General features: G+C 47.0%; 1 protein-coding gene across 1 annotated transcript in view; it reads left to right on the forward strand.

The window, feature by feature from the left end:
• The first annotated feature begins 1,945 nt into the window (after window positions 1–1,945).
• LIMCH1 (LIM and calponin homology domains 1) overlaps window positions 1,946–14,410 on the forward strand; it is a 231,448-nt gene continuing 218,983 nt past the window's right edge. The window contains exon 1 of the mRNA XM_048509079.1: window positions 1,946–2,350. Within this exon, the coding sequence (XP_048365036.1) occupies window positions 2,249–2,350 (102 nt within the window). The 5' untranslated portion in view covers window positions 1,946–2,248. The remainder of the gene's footprint in view (window positions 2,351–14,410) is intronic.

A 14,410-nucleotide genomic window follows, 5' to 3' on the forward strand; every position in this document is an offset into this window, starting at 1 on the left:
CACTGCTTGCCGGCTGAGCTGTTTACCATAGGTGCAGGCTGACTCCCTCCCCCTCCCCAGGGAGGATGAGGAGGGCAGGAGCTGACCTACTGCCGCAGTGCCCATTCAAGCCATCCGCCATTCAGCCCTGCCCTCGGTGCCCTGCATGCCCCGGGGAGGGCAGGAGCTGGCCTGCAGGGAGACCAGGGGGTTGGGGCTCATAGCAGGCAGACCAGGTGGGCACCACAGTGGCAGGCCGGCCCAGGAGCTGGCCTGCTGCCACGGCACCCATCTGAGTTGTCCCTGAGCCCTGCCCCCCCTTCCCCCGCTGGGGCGCGAGGGTGCTGGGGGGGCACGGGGAGCCGGTCATGCCCTTGGTATGCCACTGAATGCAATGATCTGCCTTGGTATAAAGCAGTTCAGTGTTAATACTCGCTCCAAAGTACACATGGTCCCTCTAGCTGTGCAGGAAGAAAAACAGGTGGCATGTGACTGCATAGAACAGTGATGGTGAACCTTTTTGAGACCAAGTGCCCAAATTGCAATCCAAAACCCGCTTATTCATCACAAAGTGCCAACATGGCAATTTAACCTGAATACTGAGGTTTTAGTTTAGAAAAAACAGTTTGTCCTGAAGCCCTTTTTTGGGAGGGTTTAATCTGGGGTATTGCTAATGCCATTTTACTGAATTACTGCTGCGTTTTAAATATTTAAACTTTTAAACTTACATTTTAATTTAATGGGGTTTTGTTTATATACTGTATATGGAATCCATGTTGTACACCGCCCAGAGCCCTTTGGGGATTGGGCGGTATAGAAATCCCATAAACAAACAAACAAACAAATAAATAAATAAAGCGCATATTACTCAGGAGTAAGCTTGGTGAAGCAACCGTACAACACTTCGAATGGGTGAATCATGACCCTAGGAGGGTTTACTCAGAATCAAGGCCAGCCTAGATATGTGTGTGTATGGGGTGTGTGTGATTTTCTGCTCCCCCACATGACGAACTCTGTGTGCGCGTGCCCACAGAGAGGGCTCTGAGTGCCACCTCTGGCACGCGTGCCGTAAGTTCGCCACCACTGGCATAGAACTTGTGTTAAAAATCCAGCCTGCCAGCACAGAGCCTCTTCCTAAGTCCTGGACTCTTGTGTTTTCCCACAGAGATAATACAGGTAGTAATCGAGGAAGGGCTTTTTCAGTGGTGGCACCTTGCTTTTGGAATGCCCTCCCCCTTGAGACTCACCTGATTTACTTTACTGGCCTTTAGGTGCCAGGATAAAATGTTTTTACCTGTGGTTCTAATTGAGGGGTTCTGTCTTTTATAGCTCGTTTTATGATATGCTGGGAGCCCAAGGACTGTTTTATGATTATAATTTTAGGGCGTGGAGTGTCATTCCATGATTTATTCTAATACTTACTTACAATTAATACTTACATTGTCTTTTTATTTTATCATATTGTTTTTAACGAGGCAAGCCTCCCAGACCAGGTCTCCGCAAAAGATGCACAGAAACATGTCTAAACACAAGAAATAAATTTTTCACAACTCGTTACAATCCTACAAATGTAGGAATATTATTTTCAAAGGTCCTCAAAACTCTGGCTGAGAACCAGATCCAGGAATCAAAACAGTCCATCAAAAAGTGAACTGGGTTCCCAGCAGGAAGGGGGTGCTTTTGGACATCTTGAAGGATTCTCTTGTTTTGAGAGACTTTTTAAAGTTTTTTGGATCCTGGTCATTTTAGCAGAACTTTGGAAAAGGGTTCCCCCCCCCCTCCAGAGTGTGTGTGTGTGTGGGGGTGGGGGGGGGGGAATGCAGCAAGCAAATCTACCAAGGGAAGGAAGGCCCTTTGCTTTCCCTGCCCAGCTCTTAACCGGGCGAGGGCCCAACTCAGCATGGCGCACGTGCTTTGCTCTCCCTCTGCGGGGCGCTGGCGAGCACGCAGCGGCCCGGGCATTTGCAGCGGCAAGCCGGCTTTGGGGCTGCGGCTTTATTTGTAGTCGCCCGAGTCCGCTGAACTCCGATTGCAAAAGAGGCGGCGGGTGGGCGGGCCGAGCCAGGTATCCAGCCAGCCAGGAGCCCTGGGCGAGGAGGTGACCGCATGCACAAAGTCGCCGCCGCCGCCGCCACCGCCGCCTAGGCTAGGCTGCAAAGCGGTCAGCAGTTCCTTCCCGCCCGCGGCCTCCGCCTCTTCTTTGCGGCTTGCAAGAAGGCTCCTCCGGCAGTCGGAGCCCGGCCTCCCCGCTGGTGCGGCAGCATTGCAAATGGCCAGCCCTGGCTGCCAGCCGATGGAGGAGCCCAGCCAGCCGCCGCGAGACTCCCCGCAGCCCGAACCCGCGTTGGCCGAAGCGCAGAAGTGGATCGAGGTAAAAGAGCAACATCGGGGGGTAGAAAAAACCCTGCATTGTCTGCAGCAGTGACCCCCCCGGCTTGTAATGCATCGGGATCATTGCAAACCCCCCCCCCCCTCCCCTCTGCAGTGGGGTAGATTTGCAATCGGCTTGCGAGGGCTGAAACTCCCCGCCTCTGCCGTTTCGGCTCTGCTGGTGCAGAGTTGCAATCGGAAACCCGGCGCAAAAGGTAGCCAGGGCTGGCGGGGACTGCAGCGGCCGGTTAAGCCGGTGGCGCACCTCACCGGACGCGGCTGCGAGGAGGATGCGTCTCTTTCCACCTCCTCGGTCACCCTCCCCCGCCCCCGTTAATCTCTTAATCGCATTTTGGCAACGAATTGCGGGGCTGGCGAGTCATAGCCGTGCGTGAGAGCAGGAGGGCTGTCATCGTCACCGGAGGAGGTGTCGGGGGCGTCCGGGCTCCTGATTGATTGATTGATTGGTTGGTGGCGATCAACGGGATGCTCAGACGCAGGCTTGAAAGACAGAGCAGGGCTGCCTGTCGACATGAATTGGATGCACGTGGGGACGGTGGAGAACGAACGAATGTGATAGTTTGTGCGGGGTGTGTGTGTGTTTCCAGTTCTGTTTTGTGTATTTTCTGCCTCCTGTTGCTTGATGGTGAAAAGAGCAGTTTCTCTTGGGGGAACACGGGATAGTGGGCCTTTATAAGATGATCGTTTTAGGACCGATTGGGATTGTCAATTTCAGGTCTCTCTGTGTTGGGTAACTGACAAGATATCTGGTCAGGTAATCAGTCCTTGTTGCTTCCTGTCACAGGCCAGCGTAAGGTAAATAAAGTAAAGGATAAAACATATTACCGGGTAAAACAGCAGATATGTATCCACAAGGAATCCAAGCAAAACCTAGTGGTAAAAGGAAGTTGAGGGGACACAAGGTATGGGGGAATAAAGAAAGCAGAATAAAAACCATAAATACTAAAGGAGGAGAGAAACATTACAATTATAAAAGGGGGATCAACGTAATAAAGAATAATGTTGGTAGTTTGAAGGCTGTAACGATCCAATCCAGTTATTAAGCCTGCTTTATTGAGCGGATCATCCTGCATCGTTCTTCAAATGCAGCTGCAAAGGCCTTAGTCATATTGTGTGTTATGTCAAGATTGGTATCTGTGAGCAGCATGGAAATATAAAATTGTTCACTGCAGCCTGGGAATAAAATATCTGTGTTGCTGAATTATACAAAGAACTCAACTGGCTGTGTTCGAGCCCCTGCGGACAGGCCAAATTGCACCTGTAGTTGGCAAAACTTTGATGCGCCAGGTTTTTTCGTCAGAAGTGGCTGCATTTCTAGCCACCAACTGCGTAGTGGCTGTCTTGCCATTCTGGTGGAAGGCTGGTTCTGGGTGAGCTGATTGGCTTCTTTGTGTCACCAAGAAAACAAACACTGTTTGTGTATACCAACCCTAGTCTAGTACATTTCCTGAGTAACTGACTTGAGCTCTACTAGATGCACAAGGGCAGTCATGTTTGTTGTTCATACACCTACTCTACACATGGGCCCTTTCCTCACTTACCTTTGTCCAAGGGTTGCTTACTTGCCGCGCCAATTCCCAGTCGCAGCGGCATCCCTGGTAGCGCGCAGCCTGAACATCCCCGCGACCCCAGCGGCTCTGCGGCGAGGAGTCATCAAATTGCCCTTTGCAAGAAGCGCCAGGGGATGCCTCCGCGCTGAAGGCGCTGCAGCGTCGAGGCGGCTAACTCGCTCGCCCCTCTTTGCATTAGGAGTGCTGGGGGACCCCGCGCTACTCTCCTCAAGTAGCGTGGGGCTTAAGGTAAGTGGGGAAAGGCCCAGAGATAAAGCAGCGAGTAGTCTAATTTTAATGTCAACAAGTTATGTGGCTCTTGAGCAGTTCCTCTTTCCTATCTTTTGGTGATGGGTGGGAAACTAGTGTACAGATACATAAATAAATAAAAATAAATATTACTGCACTTTTGTGTCAGCCTGCCGTATTTTAGATATTTTGGTACTTGAGAGAAAAGACCTTAAGCTGATATCGAAGGCAGTGAATATTCGATTCCCCTCACCTACATGCCCTGAAAATGGGGTCTCCTTACTCTATAAATGAACGTTGCAGGCACATGTAAAGCAAATTATTCCCATTGCGGCTAGTTTAGAACCTGAGTTCCCTCTGCATTCCACTGTGACTTCCAGCGATCTGTGGTTTCACTTCATACCAGGGAAGAGGCCCAGTTTTTGATTGATAGGTATGAGGGTTTATATATGGTATGATCATGCTGAAGGATCTGTTAGCCAGTTCTTCAAGGCTGCAGGTGTTTCTCGAGACTTTGCTGTGATGTGGGACTTTTTTTTAAATTATCAACAACTGTTAAGAGGTGATGGAAAAGAATTCACAGCCTGAACCTGTTCATGTTTACTCAGAATCAAAGCTTCACTCAGCGTTGCTTACTCCCATTTAAGGATGAAATACTGTTGGTACTCCACTGGTTTGGAACCATGTGATCCGGCCCGATGGGTCATCTAATTATATATTGATATCCATTTGAAACTCAAAATGGACAGTTTATTAATGAGAGCTAAATGAGAAATAGATCATGAATATACACCTCTCCTCCTTTGCAAGGACTGTTCCAGTTACTTATTAAGGTACCAGTTTGAACCCCCAATGGAGATTTGTTTGGTAATATAGGCCATAATTAAACCTCCTCTACATGAACTTTTACCATTTACGTATAATATTGGGGAGCTAAGTTTTTCAAAGTTTGGTTTAGGAAGCATGAAGATGTAACAGATTTGGGCTTCTTGGTGTTAGGTTAGCCAGTTCTTCAAGGCTGTGTTAGATTAGAAGAGTCTTCCACGTACTCATACACACTTAAGTAGCCATGTTGATTCTCTCCCTTCAACAAGACCATGACCCCCCCTCTCCCCACAGCTCAATATATTGTTCAGTTTTTCTACCAAGATGCTGTTTATCTCCTCCAGGAGCAGCAGTGGCGTAGTGGTTAAGAGCAGGTGCATTCTAATCTGGAGGAACCGGGTTTGATTCCCCGTTCTGCCACTTGAGCTGTGGAGGCTTATCTGGGGAATTCAGATTAGTCTGTGCACTCCCACACACACCAGCTGGGTGACCTTGGGCTAGTCACAGTTCTTCTGAGCTCTCTCAGCCCCACCTACCTCACAGGGTGTTTGTTGTGAGGGGGGAAGGGCCAGGAGGGGGGAAGGGTCAGCCCCTTTGAGTCTCCTACAGGAGAGAAAGGGGGGATATAAATCCAAACTCCTCCTCCTCCTCTTATTATTATTAATTTTAAAAAATCTTTTCAGAGGTTGGTGTCAAAGAACAAATAAACAGTTCACACGAAGGAGCAAATGTACGGGAGAGTGCTGAAGGAGTTACTTTGTCAGGGACTTACAGATCTTGGGACACTCTAAGTACCCTTCCATTTGGCAGTCGCATCACTGATGAAGTGAATCTCGTGTCACCTTAAAGACTAGGCTAGCATTAAGCTTACAGGGACCAGCCACCACAGATGTCGGAAGGAAACTCCACTCCACAAAAACTTTTAGTAGAATAAAAATTTGGTAGCCTTTCAGGTATCCTGCTGACTGTTTCCAGCAAGAGACTGGCACGGCTAGCCTTCTTAAACAGCTACGATGCACACAGCAATCCTGAGCAGTGTGGAAACTAACATCTCTGTAATCTTTAGGAAGACACAGCTTGCACAAAACAAATGTGAAACAAACGTGCATTTGTTTTCCCCAGAAATGCATTCATAAAGGCCTTTCTGAACAAACAAAAAGAAGATATCTATCAGTTCGATGCTATGCCAGTTTGGGCTAAAGACCACCCAACTGCTCTATCTGAATAGCAGGCAAATGATTCCACATAAGTTAAAATACAAAGTTCAGTTGGTATCTATTTTAAGGCTGGTTCAGGACAGGCAGCTATTATGTTTCATCAGGCACAGCCCAAAAGAGGGTGGGTGGAGACATGCAACCCTCAAGGCACTTTTGACATTTTAGGCTCTTGAACAAACCTCTGTTATGTCTTCTTAAAAACTGAGGAATCCCCAGTTCATTTGGATGCATCATGAATGGGCCCTGAAGACTAAGCCCAGTGAGGGAAGACTGAGGGACTTGGGAATGCGCAGACCAGAGAGGACGAGGTTGAGGGGCGGGCGCAGTTTCTCTCTTTATTGAGGCTGTCACTTAAAGGAGGGCAGGGGGCTGTTCCCATTGGCAACAGAAGACAGGACTTTCAATAATAATAAGAGTTGGATTTATATTCCCCCTTTCTCTCCTAGGAGACTCAAAGGGCTTACAAACTCCTCACCCTTCCCCCCTCACAACAAACACCCTGCGAGGTAGGTGGGGCTGAGAGAGCTCAGAAGAACTGTGACTAGCCCAAGGTCACCCAGATGGGGTGTGTTGGAATGCACAGGCTAATCTGAATTCCCCAGATAAGCCTCCACAGCTCAGGCGGCAGAGCTGGGAATCAAACCCGGTTCCTCCAGATTAGAATGCACCTGCTCTTAACCACTACGCCACTGCTGCTCCTGGAGGAGATAAACAGCATCTTGGTAGAAAAACTGAACAATATATTGAGCTGTGGGGAGAGGGGGGGTCATGGTCTTGTTGAAGGGAGAGAATCAGCATGGCTACTTAAGTGTGTATGAGTACGTGGAAGGCTCTTCTAATCTTTTTTTCTCCTCAAAGAATTCTGTAGAGGAAAAACTGATTTTCTGATTCATTAATCATAGTATGAATACTTGGGTTTGATGCTGCTGTCACATTCACCTGGACACAATCCTATTTCTGTGGTCCTTCTTCCCTTCCTCTGCCAAACTCGATGGAGCAGAAGCACTCTAGCTGGTCCTTTGTGACTTCAAGAAAGAAGAATAGTTGATGGGTGTCAGTAGATTGCTGCCCTGACATGGATAGCCCAGGCAAGCTTGATCTCATCTGATCATGGAAGTTAAGCAGGGTCAGGCCCGGCTAGTATTCCGATGGGAGATTTCCTAGTAATGGTGAGACAGGCAATAGCAAACCAGCTCTGAACATCTTTTGCCTTGGAAATGCTACAGGCTCACCATAAGTTAGCTGTGACTTGAGGGCAAAAACAAAACAGAAAAACAAAAACAAAAAAAACCCAGAATTGCTGACTGTATTGTTGAAGGCTTTCACGGCCGGATTCAACTGGTTGTAGTGGGTTTTCTGGGCTGTGTGGCCGTGGTCTGGTGAATCTTGTTCCTCCCCTCCCTTGCATGCCACCCCTCCCTCCCCTCCCTTGCATGCCACCCCTCCCTCCCCTTCTCTCCCTCTGCTAGGGTGGGTGGGCCATCTCCAGATGCCGGGCCCCCTCCCCTCCCTTGCATGCCACCCCTGGACACAGTGTGGAACAGACTTCCCTCTTGATACACCTCTGAAGATGCCAGCCACAGATGCAGGCAAAACGTTAGGAATAAGATCCACCAGACCACGGCCACACAGCCAGAAAACCCACTACAACCAGTTGAATTGCCAACATCGATAGAAAATTAGCAATTTGCAAATCAATTTGGTTGAAAGGCTGGCTATAGATCTACATAAAAATATTTCATTGTTCTTGAGTTTAGAACTGTAGTCCAGCAAAGCATACAGCTGTGGGCTTGAAGTCTCTTGAGGGGGTCATGGCTTTGTGGTTGAGCCTCTGCTTTGCCTGCAGAAAGTCCCAAGTTCCATTCCTGACATGTCTAGATAAAATAGATTAGGTAGGTGAAAATGTAAAAACCTTGAGATGCTGGAGAGACACTGCTGGAGTAGGGAACGCTGACCTTGACAGACCAAGGGCTGAACTTGGAGTAAGGCCGCTTCTTTAGCTGACAAATCGTTTTCTGTGTGGGTGAACTCCGCTTCACTGAGGGACTGAGCTACTCTGAAAGGTCTGAGATTTGGTGTACTCCTTGGACTGAATGGTGTTTGGACAGGCAAAGTATGAGAACAAGTGTTTGGTTGCATGTGTAGATGTGGCCACAGGGATAACACTTTTGTGTGGGGTGTGCGCCCTGACTGAAGACCTCATTCCATACTTTGTGGGAATTTACAGGAAAGCGTGTGACGCTAGTTGGGTTTTAACGTAGTTGGAATTTTATCTCACTGTTCATTAGTTTTAAATCATGGTATTGCATGTCCACAGTGAACATTCAGTATTGTGTAGGATAAAAGCTGCTGTAAGCTATGAGGCATAACCTCTGCATTCTGTTCTGGATGTACCAAAAGCTGGTTTCTTGTGGCCTTATTTATTTATTGAACTCTTCACTCCACCTATGGACCTATGATAGCCTACAAAAAGTAAAAGTCAATCACAAGAACAAATTCACTTAAACCATTAAACAAACCCTAGCTGTAATGGCCCTCCTTGAAAAGGCCGCCATTGTATAATTTCTGGAACTGCATTAAAGAGGAATTTTCCTAACTTGTTTCGTGAGACTATTCCATAACAACGGAGCCACTATGGAGAAAACCTTCAAATGGGCAGAATCCTGTGCACCTGACAGGGGACAGCCTAAAGACCCTGACTGGAAGTTTGAATTGGCTGCCCAGATGAATATGGATACAGATACTCCTTCAGAGGTCCTTAAACGGAATCACTTATGCTTTTATTAGAACCTGGTCACATATTGGCTGCCAGTGCATGTGCTGAGAAAGCTATGCGATATGTGTGCTCCGTCACATTTCCTTTCTGATTTTTACAGCGTGCATGTGATTTAACTTGAGCCTTCCTTTCTCTTTTTTAGGTATCAGTTTCCTGGCACTTGTTGATTCCATAGATAGTTGGTTTTAAGGCAGTGTTGATTCTCCCTCTGACCATTCTCTCTTGCATACGTGAGGTCTGGACTGCAGTCACTTGACTGGAGAGAGAATTCAGTTTGAAGCATCCCACCCCGCTGTTTTGCCATGCACTTCCATTGACGTTTTTCAATCCACCCATGCTTCTGCAGGTCAGAACTGATACACACATTCTAATTGGTTTTGTCAGTTGGCCACCAATGGCAATAGGGAAAGTTTTCCATAGCTGCTGGCTCTCTCTCATTATCCATTGGTCACTTGGTTCAAGAGAATTTTACAAAGTTTGAAATAAGAAGAAGAAGAAGAGAAGAGTTTGGATTTATATCCCCCCTTTCTCTCCTGCAGGAGACTCAAAGGGGTTTACAATCTCCTTGCCCTTCTCCCCTCCCAACAAACACCCTGTGAGGTAGGTGGGGCTGAGAGAGCTCCGAGAAGCTGTGACTAGCCCAAGGTCACCCAGCTGGCGTGTGTGGGAGTGTACAGGCTAATCTGAATTCCCCAGATAAGCCTCCACAGCTCAGGCGGCAGAGCTGGGAATCAAACCCGGTTCCTCCAGATTAGATACACGAGCTCTTAACCTCCTATGCCACTGCTGCTGTAAGTTGACTGAGAGCTTCCCGATGTTATAGCCATGCTCCCTCCCAGCGAGATGTTCTCCACTATAAAATCTAGACTTTTTGAATTAGAACATCAGGAATTGATGGCTCATTCAAAAAAAGTTCTGCTCTCCCCTCTCCCTTGGCATCCCATATGGCCGCTTAGACGTGGCCAGATATTTGTTCACTTTTCTGATCCGGAGCGCCGACGTACCATCACTTTGTCCAGATGCAACGTGCTTTGAGGGATGGAAGAGACTCCAAAACACCCCACAGCGAGTATTTTTGCATCTGCACACTGAAAACTGCAGAAGCTGTACACCGTGTTCTGTATTATTGCCCCCTTCATTATCGGGCCAGAACAAAGTTCCTCTCAACCTTATTGATGGGCTGAGAATGCTGGCCAGACCAGCCGAAGACTGTTTATCTGTTAAACAACGAATCCAGTGATTCTCTAGAGCAGTGATGGCAAACCTTTTAGAGACTGAGTGCCAGGGGCGGAGCAAGGGAAAAGTGCGTCTGGGGCACATGTGCGTCCTGCACCCCTGCCACGCCCCTGCCTGCCCCTGCCCTGCCCTGGAACGCCCAAAAACACCCTTGTTACACCCCTGGAACACCTTTGCCATGCCCCCGCAGGGTCACATACCAAGTGAGTTGCACACCCCTCGTCCCCTTGACACTACGCCACTGTTGAGTGCCCAAACTGGGGCGATGGTGCGCGTGCCCACAGAGAGGGCTCTGAGTGCCACCTCTGGCACCCGTGCCATAGGTTCGCCATCACTGCTCTAGAGCAAACGGTCAGGTTTTTATGCATTGTCATAAACAATCTTAATTTTGCTTTGTATTTTGTCTTTCAATTTTTGTCTTTTATTTTAAATCTTTGTACTATGCCATTAAAAGTTATCTTAAAAAAAAAAGATTGAGAGCTTCTGGTCCTCACTCTGCATCAGTACTTATTCATAAAGTACTCTTCCCCATAATGGAGGCCCAAAGCAGCCTACAATACTGTTCTCTTCCATGTTATGTTCTCTTATCCCTTTTTATCCTCATAACCGCCCTGTGAAGTCACTTAGGCTGATTGAGAATGACTGGCTCAAGCTCATTTAGCAAGCTTCGTTGGCAACGTGCAGATTTGCATCTCAGAACTTCATCTGACATTCTAAACATTTTACCTCTGGACTAGGTCTCTAATAGTCCTTGCTGGTACTTATAGGCCTATTACGGATTGATGGTCTGTCCCATGGTGAGTGTACGTTTCCTTCAGGGCACAGTTTCCTTGACAGATGCCTTTCCCCCCCACACGCACTCACTGTGCTGCAGATATTATTATCCCTGCGGTTTCCAAGAACAGAGAAACTGAATATTTTCCTGCCTGTGCAGGGAGAACAAAGGAATCCAGTGTCTGTTTCTCCTGCTTTGGACTTTCTGCTTTCCCCCACCTTCATGCAGGAACATTTCTGCCCACTCCCAGGCCGACATTTTTGGAGGAACGATGGGACTAGTTTTTTTTAAATTTACACTACCATTCTATCACAGCAGCTATATAACATTAAAGCAGCCAATATTTTTTAAGATGATTGAAAAAAAGGCGGCAATGAAGCCAGTGACTTGGACGCAGGTAGAGGCAAAATAGCAGCCAGGATCGGAGCAAACAGTGGGGTCTCCTCTGTGCAAAGAGAGAAACATGGGGAGATCCCACTGTGGAGCAGACAGCCTTGGGATAAGCACTGCATGCATAATGGGCCATAACAGTACAAACAACCCACTCATTTCTCTGTAACCCATAGGAATTCTACACTGTATTGAGGGCCCAGTTTTGCAAGTCGTTTTGCCTGGTATCAACATCTTGGGTGTGGTAGTATGAAAGCATTCCTCGGCTGTTGCTTTTTCTTCTATATGCATGGTGTACAATGAATGACCTGTATAAATTGAGCCACAGAGGAAAATAATCAAATAAGAAGTCTAGTGAGGCACTGGACATACAAAGAAGGACAAAAGAAACCCAAATCATTATACGGTGGCTATCAAAGAAACATGTACTGCTGATGAATAGGTACATGTGTATTAAGTAATGTGCAATCTCTATTACATAAAAGTACAAAAACAGTACAAGACTAAACATAAGCATCTACATGCTGTAAAACAAGTAATAGGTTTACAAGATAATAGTAGAACAACAGTGCATGTGAAGAACTCAGTCCAAGTCAGTCCTGGGTAAACAAAATCATTTCTTTTGGGATAATTCATTTGAAGATCACCTGTTAGTTTTATAACACACATTAAGTCTTACTAATGTCGTAGTGTGAATTGGAGGTTCTGCATCTTACTGTATGTAGGACAATAAGCCACATGTGTAAGCTGGATGTTCCTGCGGTTGCTTACTGAAGACATTTCATTGATGATGCTGGTTATAATGTCAATTTAAGGGAAAATGGCTGTCACTTGAATGCAAAGTTTACTCTTCCAGCCTGGGTCTACCCACACTTCCCACTCAACTGGAATGTATTGAACCCATCTTGGGTCATACTAGTCCCGTGGTGGCGAACCTTTGGCACTCCAGATGTTATGGACTACAATTCCCATCAGCCCCTGCCAGCACGGCAATTGGCCATGCTGGCAGGGGCTGATGGGAATTGTAGTCCATAACATCTGGAGTGCCAAAGGTTCGCCACCACTGTACTAGTCTGTTCCATAAGCTCACTTGTAGATGTGACTCAAGGGAACTCTGGTTGGGGGCAGTTTGCACCTATTGCTGGAAGCTTTCAGTCTGCTGTGTTTTGGTTTGGGTTAAGTGTAACCCGGTAGCTTTAGACTGTAAATCCAGAAACTTCCAGGAGAGTCAGCATGTTAACCACAGTGGCAAAGCATCATTTTCATTTGTTGAGGAGGTCTCCAGGGTATATTAGGAAACTCTAAATTCAAACAGCCATTTAATCTTTGGGTAAATGCTGGGTTGTGACAGTAGATAACCAGATGTGGTTGAAAAAAATGACACCGGTGACCCACCTTTGTTAACCATAACCTTTAAAAAAAACAAAACACCTTTCTAGTAATAAATGCATCTACACTGTGAAGCTTTTCTGTTAATGCAGCCTGCATTATTGAAGGAACAGGTATGGATCTCCTTTCCATTAATGAGTCTCAGTTTCACGGAAAGAATATATCAGCCTTGAGAAAGTATGGTGGGGTTAAGATAACAAAATCGTTAATCTCACATGATGTATTTGGGGTCCTGACCTAGCAGATGGAGAACAGAATACAGATGGGGGCTTCTCCAAGGACATAATGCAGATCTCTCTCTCTCTCTCTTTCTTTCTCTCCCCGCCCCGCTGGACATGCTTCAGTGTAGCTGGCCATTTTTAGTAAGCCAAAGACTCTTTGCAGATCACTACCATGCATCTAGCAGCCTTCTGTTCTCCCAGCAGGCAGTCTTATCCTAGCTGGACCAGACATGGTAAATAAAGCAGGAGAAGGGGACAAAGTGCAAGAATAAGCAGATGTCAGAATACAAAACTGTATAAGCAAACTACAGTCTCGTCCATTATGGATGGAATGCTTGCCTCGGGGCTCTTCACTGCACAGTGGGTTTGTAGGGCGGGTCTCCTTGTGTTTCTCTGTTTACATGCGAGGAGGCAGTTCATAGCCTGGAGTGCAATTTGTCTGCTGAACTCTGCCAGGCCTCTGGCTCTCTTAACTCTGCCCATCAACTCAGCCTTAAAGGCACAGATCTCATCTTACCCAGTAGTCCCAAGATTGCTGGCTTTGTGAAAGCTTTTAAATTACCGTCACGACAATATTGCTGTTATTGCAGTTATATCAAATTTGTAGTCCTTCCCAAGAATAATCCCTTGTTGTGAAGGACATTTTCCCCCATCATGCAGCAGACACCTTGTGCATGATTGGCCAATGTCAACTTCAAAAATATATAGTTCACTCTTACCTAAAGACTGGTTTTGTAATGTAAATTATACAGAGAACATGCACTGTGCCACAAATAGTCATCATACAACTGTGTGCTGTGTGAAAAAAGCAAAGTCGCAATAATAGAAGAATGCCAATGCTCCACACTACATGAACCCATGCTGAAGTTTCAGTCTGTGGAGGAATGCCAGAGCTCTAAGACCAGCAGCTAGCTCCGTGGTGGCGAACCTTTGGCACTCCAGATGTTATGGACTACAATTCCCATCAGCCCCTGCCAGCATGGCCAATGCTGGCAGGGGCTGATGGGAATTGTAGTCCATAACATCTGGAGTGCCAAAGGTTCGCCACCACTGAGCTAGCTGTACCTTCTGTTTTTTTGTTCAAATGCTTTTTCAATCACTTCCACTGCTTACAAATTACATATTCTGGATATAGAGCTTGAAAAGTTCATCCTGTAGCATTGGAATCTTGATTTCTTGTCCTCAATATAAACTTCAAATCCTCAATATAAACTTCAAACAACGTATCTTTGAGACCGCATCACCCCATATGTCCCGGCACGGCCTCTCCGTTCAGTGGAGGCCAACTTATTGGTGGTCCGTGGCCCCTCGATGATACGGCTGGCCTCCACGTGGGCCAGGGCCTTTATGGCTCTGGCCCCGGCCTTAATGGTGGAACGCTCTTCTACCAGCTGTCTGGGCCCTGTGGGATC

The sequence above is a fragment of the Sphaerodactylus townsendi genome, linkage group LG10 (genome assembly GCF_021028975.2).
Source record: "Sphaerodactylus townsendi isolate TG3544 linkage group LG10, MPM_Stown_v2.3, whole genome shotgun sequence".
NCBI lineage: Eukaryota > Metazoa > Chordata > Lepidosauria > Squamata > Sphaerodactylidae > Sphaerodactylus > Sphaerodactylus townsendi.